At 41.2% G+C, this 18,735-nt stretch overlaps 1 protein-coding gene across 2 annotated transcripts in view; it reads left to right on the top strand.

Moving 5' to 3' along the window:
• The first annotated feature begins 7,460 nt into the window (after positions 1–7,460).
• The window catches only part of LOC145441307 (uncharacterized), a 103,052-nt gene continuing 91,777 nt past the window's right edge, over positions 7,461–18,735 (top strand). For both annotated transcript variants that reach the window (XM_080319133.1, XM_080319132.1), the window contains exons 1-5: positions 7,461–7,658; positions 10,349–10,475; positions 13,119–13,230; positions 18,198–18,280; positions 18,346–18,535. In XM_080319133.1, the coding sequence (XP_080175259.1) occupies positions 7,627–7,658; positions 10,349–10,475; positions 13,119–13,230; positions 18,198–18,280; positions 18,346–18,535 (544 nt within the window). In that variant the 5' untranslated portion in view covers positions 7,461–7,626. The remainder of the gene's footprint in view (positions 7,659–10,348; positions 10,476–13,118; positions 13,231–18,197; positions 18,281–18,345; positions 18,536–18,735) is intronic.

Raw genomic sequence — 18,735 nt, 5'->3', positions numbered from 1 at the left:
GACTCACTTTAACAGGAAGCGATGAACAAACGCGTAAAAATATCTCGACCGACAACCGCACATCCAGCGCGCCCGAATTTAGCTGAAACGAACGTCTTTCTTCGTCATCAGCCGACATAAGCTTCCTTTCACGTAACCCGTAATTTGCGGGCCGCAAAACCAGAAACAATTATCATAAATTGATCTCATTAGACGTGGTTTTGGAGAAGTTCTGAAGACGATAGCGGCGCGGACAAGTACATTCTTGGTCATTGATATCGCTAAACGTTAGTAACATCATCTCTGACTCTACGAGGGATATTTCATGTTTTACCATACACGATACGTAATCGAAATGGAGGTATACAGCACCAGGCCACGGAATAATGTCTCTCTCCTCCGCGCCTTATGAACCTTCGCCGCTAATACTTATTTCGTCTATTTCGATCTAATAACTCACGTACGATTGATCGAACATCTGCTGAAAAGCTAGAATTTTACGCGGAAATAGATTATATCGGGTTAATCAAGAACTATTGGGAAGCGTAAACAAACGAATCAAATGCCTTACAACTGGAAAATGTGATCGAAGCTTTCTCTCGCGTCACCAGCTAGGGTTTTTATTGGTTACCGTTACGCAATCGCAACGTAAAACTCAACAGCAGTGCCGGTAAAAATGACGCAGTTGCTAATTCGTTGCCTTGACGACAAAAGTCGGGGATCGTGACCGGACGACACTGAGTATAATCCTACAATTCCACTACAAACAAAAACCAGAATATGGCAACAGTCTGTGGAAAACAAAACGGATATTGTACGTTTGGGGTAGGTTTCGGCGGGCGTCAACAAGCCACGACAGCTCATAATATTGAATATTGACGGCTATACATGAGCAATGAGCATCGAGCATGAGTTCGCAAGTAATAGGCACTATAGGCAAGATTTAACATATTGTAGAAACCAGTGAGCATCAGGCGATAGCCCTAAAACCTATTTTCGTTATAAATGGTGTACTTTAATCACTTCGAAGACGTAACAATCACCTCATGGCGTATTTTAGTGTGAGTTATTTTCAATAATAACCTAATGCCGGCAGATCAGTCGCCCATTATTTGATCGACTATAAGCCGGAATTATTCACCTCGCGGATGCTCAGAAACCGATAGGCGAATCATCAAACTAGTATAGATCGTAAAATGTATTCGAAATAAAACTGAACCAATATGCCTACTGTCTGAGTCCAACATTCGTGACAATGTCAAGTAACTTTAGCATTGTATTTCAATGAGCCTGTGAGCTCTGCCGTCGACGATTCAAGTAACCACGCACGTGGTCTTGGTGCGAAATGCTAATCAAGTGTCGTGTCGTCATGTTAGTGTTTACTTACTCAGGTAAGCTCATCAACACGACGCTTAAAGCGAGCTATATGCTAATCGATCTTAATCAAAGCGTGCAGGTTTTCCTTAGAAGAATAACGGTTAAATAAATGAATGAAGCAGGGTATCCCTTCTAGAAGATGAATCAGAATAATTGAGCGATATCGTATTTATCAAGTCAAGGCGCCATAACATGGTTGTATAGGTTCGTGGTTCTGGTGAAAATCGCATCACAGTGCGCCACTCACAGTCGATCCTCGCAATGGAAAGTGATGAAGAGCCATCACCGACCATGAATCATTATCCATATAATTTAGAAGGCGGAATCTGACATTGTACATTGAGCTGTAATTCTGCCTGAACCCGGACGATGATGTTGCAGGCTTGCAGCCTGATCTGAACCCGCAAAGTTGTAAAATTGCATATTGTTGATTAGTTGAGAAATTGCCCAATATCCCATCGCGAAGTCTAACATTCCGCGTATTGATGGTTTGTTTATTTCATACATAAAAGTTGTGATTATCGCCTATTAAGGTCACGTGCTCCACGATAATGATTTGGTAATGTCCAGTATCTTTATTTTCGTAATCATCCAGACGACTTCCGCACTCTCGCTCTTCCAACATCAGTCTCTCTCGTTTTGCGTGCGCCCGTAACTATATCTTAGCTGCCGACTTCCTTGGCTCGGCTCACCATCTCAATCTGGGCTTTTTGAAACACTGCTATGACAGTGGGGTTAGCTAAGGTTGCCATACGTGTTGGCCTCCTCCTCGCCACCCCATCCGCGTAAGCGGTGTCTTGCAAAAAGCTTAGAGGTGGGCCGTGCTGTAAGTCGGTAGTTACGGAAAATAATGAAGAATATCGGCCTGGTGTAAATGACCATAGAAGTCGACAAACACCATGAATACCACAAAACAAACAAACGTCCTCTTTTTTTTTACTTTTCTGAAAGTGACATCGGAGGATGCCCAAATATCCTCTTTTTAAGATGTTGTCCTCTTTTTGAGAAATTTAGTTCAATATAGGATAAAATTCGACTGAGTTACAGAAAATCAGCACTGAAGTAACGATCCGGCGGCTTTTTCGGGAGCTGAGCCGGAAAGTTGACCTTTATTTAGTCAACCAACCAACCACAAAGTCGGGAAAAATTTACCATTTTTTCCAGATTTTACTCCAGTATTGTAAGTCTGCAAATTTTGAAAAAGTGTCCTCTTTTCAAATTTCCAAAATATGGTAACCCTAGGTTAGCGATGAGGAGCCCAGAGAAGCCTTCGACACGTAGAAGTTGGTCAGAACCGGATTCGAACCCACTTCCATTGGTGTCGTGACTGCAATGCCACTGCGCCATTCGCTTTCCCTACATTCCGCACATGAAACACGTACGCCTTTATAATTATAGTGGCGGGTCTCATCGTGTAAATCATATACTTTACCTTCATAGCATAACATCCTGGACATTATATGGCGGTAGCAACAGCTCACAAAATAACGTCGGCGATGCAGAGCAATATGTTGAATGTTATCGAGCAGGAGTTCTTAAACTGCGCATGAGTGCGCAAATCAAACGGGCAATGTTGAAACTACACCTATAAACTATATTTTCCTTGTTTATAAGACCTGCGCATATTTTTGTCATATGTCCATTCTATATTTTCAGTGCTCGCAATAAGCCACAATAGCCGTGGCAATACGAGCACCGTGGGACGATTATGTGATGACCCCGCAAGCACTTGCACTCCAAGTAGTAGCCATAGGCCGTGACGGACCGAGAGAAAGTGATGACATTCTTTAGTTACCAGCTTCCCGAGTTTCGTGACAGCGGCGCTGGTTAAACATTTCTAATATTTTCCCGTATTACGTCACAATACGGGTATCCACGCAATCCCCCCTGAAAATGCAAGACTCCGCGCTCAAAGAAGTTTGAGGCCGCCTGTTTTAGAGGAATTTCGCACAATCACTTTATAAATAAGTATCAGCACGGACCGATATTTGCCATGTATCACCTCGCGTGTTGGAAACACCTGCTTGCCCGTTCGATACAATCACCAAATTTTTGGACGTGTAAATGACTGTTCACTGTGTTCATCTTCAAGTGTTCAGTCGTTTTGTTTGATTTATTGAAACCATCAACGTCACTGCAATCCCGAGATACTGATTCGATCTGTATAAACATATCAACCGCGGACATTTTATTGCCATTTATCAGCATCCATCAATCACAGTCTAAAATTGAAATAATAGCATTCATACGACAGAACGATTCGCGATATCTCTTATTAACCAAACGTTAGAATAGCATAGATTTTATTATATAACGTACCGTACCATGCCTTATTTATACGCAGGGATAGTCACAACGATTTTAGTATTCGAACTGAGTATTAATTGCAATGATTAGAGTCGAGAGATCTATTCTTTCAATACTTTCTACACACTGCGCGAGCCTTGAAATTATGTACGATTATATTCGTATCACAGCATCCAAAATATTTAGTACAGGGGTCGTCAACTCAAAACGGGTCGCGGAGCACTTTTTAAAATTCGAAGAGGCCGCAGGCAGCATGACTTCAATATCGAGATGAAAATAGGCAACGCAGTTTAGCAACCACGTTTTGATACAGTACAACGCTGTGCTCTCTAACATGGGTGACGGGCATAGTTACACCACAAAAGAAATATTATTTTATTGAAGAAATACAAATACAACATCATCACTTTCATTCTATTTTGAACTATGAGCTGCGCACGATACCTGACAACACTCTTCAGCAACTAAAGCAGGGGTGGCTAAACTTTTTGCTATTCACGGCCGTACTTTGATTACTTATGTAGCTGGCCGAGGGTTGCATTCCAGTGCATGGTCGTAATGAACTAACTGGAGGCCATATACACGTTAACTGCCAGTGTCCATTTGTCCACTCGACCATTGACCGTGAACTCTGGACTAATCTATTTACTCATATCGGCTTACGATGCCCACGGAAATCGTGAGCAGTCGTGTTATGAATAGCCACAGGGATATCTATAGTAGTCGCGCTAAGCGCGAAAAATTTTCCATATTCATGAGATAATTTTGTCATTAATATTAGTATGGTTTCACATATTGCTATCAAATAGTTTTCCTTTCTGACCCATGTGATCAGATTCACCGGTAGACCTCATGCAGGGGGTGTTGTCGAAAATTTAGCGAAGTTGATAATTCTGTGCTGCATCTTTGGTGGACCAATTGTTATTAGTCTGCTTTGTTGCTTGCTGTTATTTCTTGGATTGTCGGTATGGTATATGGTAGAAATATATTGGATTCGCCCAAACGTAGAACTACCAGAAACAAATTTCCTTCGTGATTAGGAGAACACGATTACAAATTGGTGTTTCTTTATGGGGCGTATCATCTTCCTCTGCTGTTCGCATCCGTACTGTGGGGCTCATATTACAAAGGACACTACCATATTAAAATTGAAAACCAACTCACATTGAAAGGCGCGTAGCGCGGAGAAAATTTCTAGAATAATTGAACCCTCTCCTTAATTAGGGAGTCAATTCGTAAATTCAATTTGCATATTGACGGCCGCCAACACATCCTAATTGAATTAAGTGTCGACGGCCGCATAATTTTCCTTCTACTGCCGCAGAGTGGCCACCCCTGGACTAAAGAATCGACATCGGGGTTGGCTATAGACGGTATTTACTGGAAAACTATCTCCTGGTAAATCCTGGCCTTTTGCGGAGCCCGGAGTCGTTTTCTAAGCGTCTCGGTCTTGGCAGAGGTGGGCCATTGCACGTCAAGGCAATGCCCATTTATATCAGCAAATTCTTACTCCATGGAATGATATTACCATCACCGAATAAGCCGTATCAGCTGGTGAGGAATAGTGATATTGGCCCAGGAGAATAGCTTGCTTTGAACAACAAGAACAATATGTTTAAACTGAAATAAATTTCAGCATTTCAAAATGCTTTACTAAGCTTTCTTCCGAAATTTCAAATCAGGTCGCGGGTCGCAAAATATGACCTCGCGGGCCGCGTGTAGTGACCCCTGATTTAGCACAAGGAAACGACCGTTCTATGAAGTACACTGTGATCGACCAACCGACAGCAGCACTTTCTCAAAGCGCTATGAATGGTCGTGGTCAAAATATATCACATTAGTTGTAGCCTATATGGTGTAATAGGCATTATTGTCTTCGTGGTTGCGTGATAGGTACAAATTTGAACTCTGAAAGTCTTTCTGATGCTGCTTTCTTACTCCTTACAATGTGTTTATCGCGTCCCTGGATCTGCTATTACGCAACAAAGCTTCGCGACGATAAACCCACTGACGGCATATTGCTGATTTTTACCTACATCGCTGCATGTTCACTATGGGAACAGTGCAGTTGCGCATAGGATGGATGGGATGTTAGTTCCAATCGTAAACGTCACTGGCCTGAGCAGTGGATGGAAGCGATCTATTTATCGTTGCGTATTCGAGACATCGTGAGGACGTGAGCTACTGCGAAAGTTTATATTTGTTTCATGCTCTGTCAACGTCAACATTGGATGTGCCGAGAAAAAAATCGATTTGGCACAAAACTCTCATTCAAATATAGAAGGTCGAGTTTCGCTTTTGCGTCTAAAATTACCCCGTTTAAATTGATTACGGTATCGCGGTCGCAATTGTTTCGTATATCCCGTAGACTACAGCAAACGCTTACGATCGAAACCATGCACTGCACATATATACCGATATGAAGATAAATGAAATGTTAAGGAAATGTTGACGAGGAATGTACGCGACACAACAGAAAGGAGAGATTTTCTGGAGTGTCGGGATATTTATAAATTCAGTGACGAAACTATCGTATTTGCAATGTCAGTTGCGCTATCGGTCTGGTAAAATGCGAAACCTCGATTGAGGTATGGATCTCGAAACTAGAGTGGATATTCTGTTATCTGCGTGAATAAAGCAAACAAACAGGGATGGATATTTCGACCCTTAATTAGATCAGGCCTTTAAATATAACTTTGCGATTATAGAATCACTTGATTCGATTCGGATAGAATCAACAGGTGTTTTTACAGGGCAGATATTTTGATCTACGATAACTGTGCGAAATGCCATTGATTGGCAGTTCAAATAAGATGATGACAACACGACCAAGTAACGTTTCTCAATATTGCATCCTCCTGGCCATAGTGCCCGATGTGACATTGTTCGATATTGATCTTCTGGCTGCATTGTCTTTAGACGCTCTTACTTGCTCTTTTCGTTCGATTCCTTGCATACGTCCTTCATCGGGTCTTTCTCTGGGCTTCTTTTGCCACTGAGAGTTTCAATTACTATAAGAGTATTTAAAAATAGTTTATCATTTCAATTCGAATGAGTATTTTGAAATTAGATTCCAAATGAGCGTGGTTTTATTTTTCCTACCTCTAAAAGAGGTATTGGGCAAATACAACACAAATAGGCCTGCTATTATGGTCGATACGGCACTCAAAATTCGTCAAGGCGAGTCATTGGTAAAGTTATATTTTTGTATACTAAATTACCATACACTAAGATTCTCGAACCAATATCTACAGTACACGCGATGAGGCCACAAGATATGAGTGTGAGTATGTTATACGCTAACAGCTAACTACCTAATTATATGACGAGACCAAATAGGCCCCGCGATGCACTGAAATCATTTGATCATAATAAGTCCCTCACGATTCAACGCCTAATTTCGGTCACTCGGTAATACCCCAATTACTTGTACAACTACAACTACTTGTAAAATCTTATCCATTTCGAGGATATCTTGGTATTCGGCGTAAAACGCTTAACACGAATGGACTCCAGAGATTCTGGAAGTACATACCTATGAAATTAAGCATGCGTTCTCTCTCACAGTAAACCACGTACATTGTCACCCTAACCGCACAATCCTGCATCAAGTCGTGTCACAAATACACCAATCAATCACAGTAATGCCAACACAGATGAGAGTATAGGGCACAGAGTAGAGGTGAGATAATGTCGATTCCTTAGACAGGATCAAATCAAATATCATGAATTCTCTCTCGCAGGCTTGGCTATTAGGGGAGACGAAAAAAGGAACTAGCCGTTCATTTAAAAGCGTCGCGGCGGAGCTTGGCTTCACTCCTCCGGAATTTTAAACTTGAAGGTGGAAGTTGCCAAGGGATAGAGAACGAGGAGACGAGGCAGCTCAAATTAACTGAATCCTGCAAAGCGAGGATTGTGATTGATAGAAACAGAAAGAAAGATATAAAGCAACTTACACAGTGAATGATTCAGAGGATACACAACAAATCTATTCGGTAAGAATCCAATCTAATTTCGGTATTCAATCCGTAAATTCAATGAAGAAGTAATTGTACGAATGTTGTCGTGGGACAATTGCACCACAATGACGCAGGGATGCTATTGGGGATCGATACGATCTGAAAGGGTAGTTAATCGATGCGAAATTGCTCTTAAAAAAATTTGCGCGACGCTCTCGAGATATGTGCATTGCAAAATTTGCAAATTATTGCATTGCTTTGAGCATTGTAATGAACGTGAATGCAGAGCGTATCCGATCCAACCAGTAAACAGTGTGGGCGAGTGATTTGGTTTACCATGAAATAAACATGGCTGGAATTTACATTTCATGGCGAATTCCGTGCGAGTGGAATTGAATTGTCTTCTTCTGATGACTTTATGTAGTATTATATTATAATAATATTAACAAATAGCCTTTCGCCTAAGTTATATTTAATAAGTGCGCTTGTCTCTTTGTCTATATTTTGACCCTAACTCATATTGATGCGTTATTACTTTAACCTTCGACGACACATGTTTGTTTTACATACTCCGAAACAGAGATTGCTAGCACTATCGCAGATGTATCGGTGACCGGTACGGTTAGCATCAAATACGTTGAGACAAACGATTTCGCGGACTGATTGTCGCGCCCTAAGGCGTTGAGAACCGCTTCTATCTAGAAGTTAGACACCGCTCTCTTTTGTAAATCGTAGACCTTGCTCTAATAAACTTAACTAATGATCGGTCACACTATTCTGCGTTTATGACAGACACGAATCAACATGTGGATTACTCGACTAAAAGATTTACTGTTGGAATTACCAGCGAGGTCGTCACGCTCTCACAAAATGACTCGTAACACGTATACTAATCACCTGTATCCGATATGAACTTCGCAGGGTTACACGCTCTCACCAAATATGATGTGATTAAAGTGTCAAATGCGTCTGTCGCTTCTGCCTCCACGAGGAGTCTGAAAAAGCTACCCGAGTTTTGATCTATGTAGGGTATGTTTGCCGATCTTCAACCGGTCGGCTCGAATTTCATCATTCGATTAAAATTGCCACCAGGATTATTGCGTACCGCTTAACAATATTTACCACGATTACATGCATGCATGTAATAAATGAATACGGAACCAGTAAGTTTCTTGCAATTTGGGACAATAGGTTCCATACACTGAAGTGTTACATTGAATCAAAAAGTTCGGGGTTATCCGAGCAAAATTGCAATGGCGGCATAGCCGTATAATTCCTTTTCGCATTTGCGTAGGTGTAAATAAGTAATATAATGCGATAGTACCAGAGAAAACTCACATTGTATAACCAATAAACCAGATTGGCACTTATGTTATAATCACCCGCCCAAAGCAATATTTTTAATTTCAGTTTGTATATGAGATTAGAGAATCTCAAATAAAATAGTCGAGTTAGTTGTACATTTTAATTCAACATTTCAACGAAAAACTAAGATAAGAAATCGCTCGCATTACGATACCAAACTCCATTCCGCGGCGTCTGAGGGTATGAACAATCGGATTCTCTCGCAACAAAAAAAAAACATAAATGTTCGGAGGTAAAGAATTCGTTATCTTCTTGATCTTTGAACATTTACGGTTTAAAAATTTTGCTATGTACATTGTACAAATTGTATACACGTCGTATACATACACTATCTTGACCTGTAGCTTCAATATCGCGCTTCCTAGTACATTTCAATAAATTCTATTTGATTTAATCTTGACGAAATCGGATTGGGTTCAAATTCTTTGTTCGATGGATTAGGCCCGATTTTTTCAAATCGCGACGTCGGATACAAACTCATATACATTGACAACATAAACAATGAATGATTACAATTTACCATAGTTCGGGAGATGAATGGATATATAGCCAGCCGCATATATAATGCCTCAACATAGGGATGATGTGGTTTTGTCGTTTCGCTTCCAGTGAAAATGTTTCGCACAAATTGAGAAATAATTGAAAATTGCATGGTATTTATTCCAGGGCACTTGAACAACTAAGTTTCTTGTAGGGATCAACCGACCGACCTTGACATTTGAAAAGCACCGCAATATCATGGATTTCTTTCACGAATTGTCATATTTATGTGTCCCAGACAGAAAAATGTGGCGTTGTGTCGCAATCATGAACGATGATGACCAATTGGATGCGCCAATTCGCTGCTAAATACGTTACATGACGCCTGTAAGGATGTCGGCACCTTTGATTCTCTCGTCAACGAATCGTTAAGCGTCCAATCACCGCGACGCAATAATTGAAGATATTTTCCGCGATTGGTCTTTGAATAGAATGCAATTAATTCATTTCGTATGTCGTCAACGCATCGAAATGATGGAGGTAGGAAAATTCCTATTCCACATACTCCTCACGAGCAGTGAACGATTTAAGTTTGCGAATTTTTTTATGGACTAGAATTTTTCGTACATATTTGCCTGTATCCCTTGAAATTCTTCTTTAATGCTAATTATGTTTGATCTCACGGGCAGTAAGTCGTTATGCACTCTAAGCGGAGTGTGTATTTCCACCCGTGAACCAGCCCTGATATACGGGTGTGAATATACACCCATGGCGCACGAAACTAGAACCCAACTCAGACTTATACCGCGGTATAAATCGTGCACAACATTTTAATCCAAATCCTCAATTTTCAAACATGTGACGCATGAAATTGTGTTCAGGAGGATAGGCGTCCTATCTAAAAGCATGGCGACGCTGCGGCACGTAGCGGCGACGTTACAGTTCGTCCTGTTCGTGTCATCGGTATCGGGAGATAAAGTCGAAAGCCTCGCCGATAAAAAGCCAGAGGTGAGAACAATGTTTTGCATCGCTACTAAAATCAACCGTTAAGTTGACCGAATCATGTCAGTATTGGATGTCGTTATTACCCAAGTATATCCAGATGTCCTGCACTGTATTGAATCAGCCACATAGTATAAAACAGTCCAGACAATAATTGCTGGCAGTCATCCCCTAGCACATCTCTCCAAACTCCCAAATATGGAAGACTAAAAACCGAGAGTTGGTGCAACTCGCACATGGTGCACTATTTCATTCTTACATTAGTGGCCTGACTGTCAGACAAAATTCAGATGTCACCTGAAAGCTACCCTTGTTATAATAAATGAACTGACAGGGTGGATCCTATGCGGATTTTTTATGCCACGCGATCTAAGAAATATTACTATTACGATACTACTACTTTTGTGATTGACCGGTATATAGCGATCGAAGTAATTAGCACTTATGCTGTAGACGTAACGATTGGATGGCGTAGGACGTGATCAACTCTATAAGGTTCAGGCGAAGGCCAAGGTCACTCAAGTCCGAACGAGGATTGAGACCGAGGCCTAATGTAGAAAGATATTTGGGAAAAACCAGCTCTAGGCTATATCCAACTCTCATTACACAAGAGTTGGAATTTAATTCAAACATTCGCTTCGATTTTCGACGTTTCAACCACAACCATTTCCTTTTAACTCTCATATATATAATGTAATATGGGTCGGGTAACGCTTATTCCTTCCCTGTTTCTCACCCCTTGCCCGCCTATATAAGCATTCGAATCCCTCTTGGTTCGTTAACACTAGCATTTGATCAAATCTGTATTCTGTTGCAGTTCGACAATTCCGCAACTTCAGTATCGTTGGACCATGTCAGTTATAGCAAGTCATAGTCAAATATGTTAGGGAAGTGCGGGGAATGGGGCTACCCCGAAAACCGTATTTTGCGATACACTAGAACACCGTGTTAATCAACGCAGCCGAACAGTTTCTCTCAGTCCATTGTTATGTAGCGAATTTCATCCGTATTAGTTCAGGCGCTTGGGGACACACCGGACACAATGTCTGACGTATTGTCGGATGATGCTTCAGCCCACATGACCAGTTATTTTATCTGGTGCTGTCTCAAATTTTTGATGAATTCCCACGTTGAAGCCGTAGCACCCATGAACGTGAAATCTTGATATCGATCTACTCTACAATGATATATATAGCCCTTGGAGGAGGGGTGGCCATTGTCCAACCTTTTTTAGGTGAACCTAAGCCTCACCTTATTGTTAGAAAATTGCCGCCTCCCCTTCTCTCAATCTGCTGAGGCCAAATCAGTGGCATGTGTCCTGTTAGTTTTGAGTCTGTAAACATACTTAACATGGTCGTCCTTCGGATGGTACTGGAATATAGCCTACACATCGTTTTGAATGATGTTAGAAATTGCCTTATTGGGGCAACTTCGCACATTTGATAGCATTTTGAACGTTCGTCTACCAGATGTAGTGCGTTTAGCTGAAAAAGTCTTGCGGCGTTTTGAGACGAAAACTGATGACCTTGGTTATGATGCTGTTCAGGACCGCAACTGCCGCAACACAAAACCCCCAATTGGAGGGGGGAGCGAGATCGAAGGGGGCCCAAAATTATTCAATTATTCCGTAAATTAACATAAATTATAGTGTATTTTTTAAAAATTTATGCAACTTTATTCAATTTTTTTTCGTGATTTAATGTTACCAAATCACTTCATTATTGGGTACCCGTCCCCCAAGAAAAAATGCGCATGATGTATAGAAATTGGCATTTCTGCGTCGGCCATTACCGCTCCGCGACGCATCAAGACATGAAGTTTTAGGCCGTGTAACATGCGACTACGAAAAGTCTGCCAGAACGATTGGTAGCGAGAAAACCTTGGACGAAAAGGATTGCCCTTATGCTGATCGAAAATTTCGATGTGTATACAATATACTAACATATATTTTCAATTGTCCGTAAGAGCCTATAAATGGCTAGCGCCAAATGTTTCTGTCTTGGCAATCTACAAGACAAATGCCATCCCGCAGAGAAAAACTATCTCCCAGTGAAGAAATACAATTTGAAATCGTGTACGTCTTTTAGTTTAGTACGTTTGGGCGATTTTAATATCTTATGACAACATTACAGACAGGAAGTCACGAGATAACATCATGTAACGATGTCATTATACCAAAGGGCCCACCCGAATATGTTTAATTATTATTTACGGGCCCTTATTTTCCAAGGCCACACCTCACTCAGCGCTACCGGTATTTATAGCTATATATATGCAAGTTCCGATATTACTGACCGATTCAATCATGAATTAGGCTATATAATATTTTCGCGCCTCGCGCGATAATGACACTGAAAGTTACTCACTAACGAGCATAAGAAATATCGCTTACACGTATCGGTGAAAACGTATATCCTGACGGGGGCAAGGGAGTCTGGGGGGGGGGGGAGAAGCCTCCCATAAGTTAGGTCTATCGCCATATATATGGGGTGGGAGGATGACGAAGTGCTGTTTCGGCCCTGATGCTATAGCTTATGGTTATGTTTCCCTCTACCATAAAATATATATGTGATTTACTACACTCGCGAACTATTTCGCCATATATATGATATGTATTGAATTGTTTAATGTTTATTCATCCGTTCTCAGATTGTCGAGTTTAAAAAGGAGTACCCGAACGAACTGGTTCTAGCAACTTTTGAAAACATCACAACATGTCATTTGGACGACGAATTCAAGACGCGATGTAAAGACAAAGACGGTACTGATTTTTTTGGATCTATTCTAAACGAATTCACCTATTGTTCCACGCCGTTTCATGACAATTAAGTAATTGCCTAACAGAAAATTCTAAACTTGAAGAAGAGGAATTGAATATGCTCACATATGAATCTATAATGTCTAGCGTTCTCCAATACGAGTTATGAGTTTACGATATCTGTAGCCTGACACGTTCGCTTTATGCTTCCCCGATGGCGCCTGATAACGCTAAACGCGGTAAATTCACACGATGAAACTAGCAACTTCATAATTTTGGGGGACGCATACGTGCGATGCGTGTGAAACATATAAACATACTGTCCTATATGATATAACTATAGTATCCTATATGGTGTGGACACAAACAAATCTCACGGCTCAGTGAAATTGGTCTACGTCACACTTTCCATTTGGCTGAAGGCAATTTTACGGTAATTTTTCACCGGCTTGCCTACCGCGAAATTTGATAAAACGGGTATCAATCGAAAGCTACCGCGGTACCGATTGCAAATGGCTCGTGGCCGATCAGCCTCCCATGTTGCATTGTAACGGAACTTGGTATTGTGACGCAACAATACCGTCTAGGAGCAGGTAACGAGCAGCGCGAACCGCAAGTGTATTGGTCATTGCTGCGCAACTGATTGAGCATTCACACTCTCACTCTCGTGCGCACTTGCTCCTGAGCTGCTCAGACGGTATTGTTGCATCACTATACCAAACTCCGTTACAATGCGACATTCGAGGCTGATTTTGAGGTGTTCCAGGGCCACGAGCAAAATAAAATTTATTATTTCGCAATCAATACCGCGGTAGCTTTCGATTGATACCCGTTTTATCAAATTTCGCGCTAGGCAAATCGGTCAAAAATTACCTTCAAATTGCCTTTAGTCAAATGGAAAGTGTGACGTAGACCAATTTCACTGAGCCGTGAGATTTGCTTGTTTCGACATCATATTATAGGACAGAGATCACTGAGCTAATGAGCGAATTTGTGAAATTTTCATGTCCTAATCAAATCCAAATCCGAAGCTTCAAATCCTAATCCAAGTTCTAATCCAGAAATTTTGTATATTCCAATCCTCTCGTAATAATACTCGTAATCATCGTAATAATCGTCGGATTATATTTTCGTCCGCCCAATACACACACACACAAATTGTACTATGCGATATACAAGACACACAATGCGTTGTAATGAACAGATAGGGGGATGCCGATTGCCGAACACGCAACCAGTTGGGGTCTCTTTAACTGGCCTCCCCCTGTATCTAGTGCGCGATGTCACAGTCTTCTTTCTTGGTCTCTTTTATAAGGTTTTTCTTGCTCTTTTTCTTTCTTTATCAAGTCTTTTTATCTTGGCCTTTTCGTCGTAAGAACAGCAACATGGGGGACGAGGAGCCCAGAATAACCCCCAACGGTGGCAATTGAACCCAGGCCGTCCGTGTAGATGGCGCCGACGCTCACCACTACGCTATCCCCCTTAATCCTAATCCTAATCCTAATCCGATATAAAATTAGAATACCTATAGCCTACATCTTATGCCTATAGTTCTGTAAAAAGAAATAAAACGCCTAATCATGAGTGCCGAAGTAGGCCTGCATGAAGTTACTTTAATAGGACGAAAAACTTTGTCGCCATTCGCCACTGGACGTCAATATCCTCGAAATTCGGAAAATCCAATCCTAATCCTAATCCATTTAAAAAAATCTGAAATCCGTATTCATTTTTTCCCAAAACTTAATCCTAATCCATGCCCATTGCTCATCCCTGATATAGGACAACATGATATGAATATAGAATGTAAACATTCTATAATATGAACAAAACCAAAGTCACTCAACTATGTCATAGTTGAGTGACTTATGGATCATCAAATGCAGTGTTACGTCATTGACGTCACCACATCGAGCCCCAGCCTCAAGCCCTTATTCAGTTACCGCGGTTAGAGTGGAGTCAGTGGACAGTGCGGTGCGAATAGGCCATAGAGAGCTGCCAGGGTTTGCAGGATAATCCGCATTTTGCTTCGATTCCCATTCTTGCTGTGACAACATACCGTGGTCAATTGAAGAATTTAACGTGTAGTTCATTGTCCACAGTACCTATTGCTATGAATCTATGATGATGTCAATAATGGAATATCATATTGGCATGATACCAGTATGCTATAGGCCAGTGATTCCCAAGCGCGGCCCCCAGATAGCCTTCTTGCGGCCCCCAAAATATAATAAGAAATCGATTTATGACAAAAAATAAAATTTATATTTATAAAATACTATTGCTTAGCTTGGCCTCTGTAGTTTTTAATTATAGAATTGCAGGAAAGTTGTGAGTATAGACTGCTAACATTACGTCACTGCTGTTTTAATGCAATGTGCCCTAACTTTCCAGTTGATCGAGCAGTAGCTATAGATATAAATAGGTATTGATAACTTTCAAAACTGGAGGAAAATCCTGAAAAAATGGTAATTTTTCCCACTTCGTGGTCGCTTGACTAAAAAGGAAAGAGGCTCAACCCCCGGAAAATACAGTTTTTCTTTCACATTAACAGAAATTAAACATTAACGAAATAGCCGCTTTAGCTTTCCTACAGTGCTGACTTAATGTATATCAGTCGAATTTGGCCCTATATGTAACCAAAATCCTCAAAAAAGAAGACAAAATCTCAAAAAAGAAGACATTTGGGCGTCCTCCGAGGGCACTTTGAAAAAATAAAAAAAGAGGACAAATCATTTTAAAAGAGGACGTATGGTAACCCTATGATAACTAGATGTGCAACACGTGACTCACGGTTGAATACGCCGAGATGCATACTGCTTAGCCGGCTAAAAAAAGCATAATTGGTAGTCCTATAGTCAGGGCCGTAACTGCCGCACCGCAAACCCCCCAATTGAGGGGGGCCGAGCTCGAAGGGGGCCCAAAATTATTTCGTGAATTAGCATGAATTATAGAGTATTTTTTGAAAATTTATGCAACTTTTTCAAAAATTTTTCGCGCTGGGCGCGATTTCAATTCGCCACATATCTTGAATATCGGGTACTCTTCCCCAAGAAAAAATACGCAAGATTTATAGAAATGGGCATATTAGCGTTGGCCATGACCGCACCACAACGCACCAAGACATATAAAGTTTTAGGCCATGTAATATGTGACTCCAAGAAGTGTGTCAAAACGATCGGCAGCGAGAAAGCCATTGGCCGTAAAGGACTGCTTTTATGCTGACCAAAAACTTCGTTATATATACAAAATACATATAGGTTTAATTGTCCATATAGGCGCCTAAATGACTGGCGCCAAATGTTCTTGTCTTGGCAATCTGAACCTCACAAGACAAACACCATCCTGCAGGAAAGAAAATTATATGCCAGTGAAGAAATACCAATCTGAAATCGTGTGATCTTTCAGTTTAGTAGGTTTGGGCAATTCTACATTTTTTGATATAGCGGACAGGAGGTCACGAAATAACATCATGTAAAGAAGTCATACCTAGGGGTCCGCCCGCCCGAAGATGTTTAATTTTACGGGGTCTGCAGTCTCAAAGATACCTCCCACTCAGCTCTACCGGTAAATCTGATTACATGGGCAAAGAGGACAACCGTGCAATTCCCGATCTTATTGACCGATTTTATCATGAATTATCGAAATATTCGCGCGTCGCGCTGTCTCACTACAACTTTAATTTCGTGGCAAAAGCGAACAACGTGATGCGGGGTCAGTTTATCACCCTATGGGAGTCCGGGGTCCTGACGAAGTGCTGTTACGTTCCTGCCAACGGGGACCCCATGCCAACGTATACCCCCGGAGATGTTTAATCAGGCTACTATTGAGGGGGCCTGTACCTTTTCAGACACACCTCACTCAGCTCTACCGGTAAATCAGATTATGTGAACAGAGACAGGATGAAAATTGATAGCATTAGCCTACATGCAATTCCCGATCATATTAACCGAATCAGTCATGAAAATACAGAAATTTCTCGCGCTTCGCGCGTTTAGGCGAGAAGATCTGATTCACTCAACGGACACCCAATGCAGCAGATAAGTAGCGGTAAACAGTGTACACTAGTTTTGAAATCTCGCCAGGGCAATAAAACTACTCCGAAATAGCCATGATGACTGTTTTGGTCCGTTTCATAGCCGTAGTATTCGTGCGGCCCCGACTGTACTCTGAAATTCTAAATTTGACCCTCACTCCGAAAAAGTTTGGGAACCACTGCTATAGGCCGACTTGTTACTCAGTGGCGTTATCACAGGGTTAAGGGGTCGGAAGCAGCGCTTTTCAAATTCTTAAAATATATGCGAAACATTACCTGCTACAGTTTTTTATAGTAGCGTTCTCTATTATGGGAGATGTGGTATTTCTAGTTACTTTGACCACTCTGTGATTTCGAAGAAGCTACAAGGCATTTGTTCGCCGTCTCACGATTTGTAACACAGTTCAGGGTTCATTAGTAGGTCTGGGCTACATTATGTGTCTCCAAATCGAGCATTAAGCTCCCGTGTATGGTCGGATGGATATTAAGAAGCTCTCCTGTAATTACTAATCGACACTGTTCACAGTGATTTCCTAAACTCTATCAATGTACATTGCCGACTGTGGTTAGGGTTAGGGGATAGCATACCTATGTGTTGCAGTGTACGTGTGGCTTCCACTATGCTCTGCTCCCTAGACACATACCCCTGACTTAGGCTAACCCTAAAGAGGGTTAGCATTGCGTATTGACTGACTGTCATTCAAAACACGGTGTTGATCAGCTGTCAAGGAAATGACTTATCGGTATTGTGTGTATACTGTACTTCCTATATCAAAGTGCCGGGATTTGATGTGAGCATCGTCAAATTTTGAGTGTTAGCAATATGAATAAATAGAATCATTCTTTCCATTGTTTCATAGTCAGTATTTGACACTTCCAAACATTTAATCTCATTGGTTGTGATTTATAATAATAAATGGTGATTTCTTTCATGCAGGTAAAAACTTCACGTCAAGTAACTCTACAGCATGTGTTGAACTTGGCTGTTGTTACTGGGGCTACACGAAGGATGAAAATTACGTACGTACCTTCAATAAACACGATTTTGAAATATGATGCCAAAGCTGACTGAATTTATCATTCAGCCTCACTGTTACATGCGGCGAGCAGTGGTTGGAAGGAATCGCAACAATGATGGCGGCTATTATGTCATAGGGAACAGGCCACAGCTAGGGCCAGGGTATGGATATCCTCCTAATACGATTCCAGGACCTGTTACCAAACCTGAGGAACATACTACTGCCAAGCCAACTATTTCAGTACTGAAGCCAACAGGTAGATTTATTTGTATATTTAACACGTAGTCTGCTAAGGTAGTTGGTATTACAGCTGTTACTCAAGTAGAAGTATCGGGATTATGTTGTACTGAATTATCAGATAAATTACCACCACATTTTATTGAATACACAGTAGCCTGCTATAAAGTTGTCGACCATGATGCCTCTTTTGACGCGGATATACCATGGGATTCATTT

The sequence above is a fragment of the Botryllus schlosseri genome, chromosome 6 (genome assembly GCF_051294905.1).
Source record: "Botryllus schlosseri isolate E-star chromosome 6, Bs_hap1, whole genome shotgun sequence".
NCBI lineage: Eukaryota > Metazoa > Chordata > Ascidiacea > Stolidobranchia > Styelidae > Botryllus > Botryllus schlosseri.
Note: the sequence above shows the minus strand (reverse complement) of the source record. Positions and strands in the feature narration are given on the sequence as shown.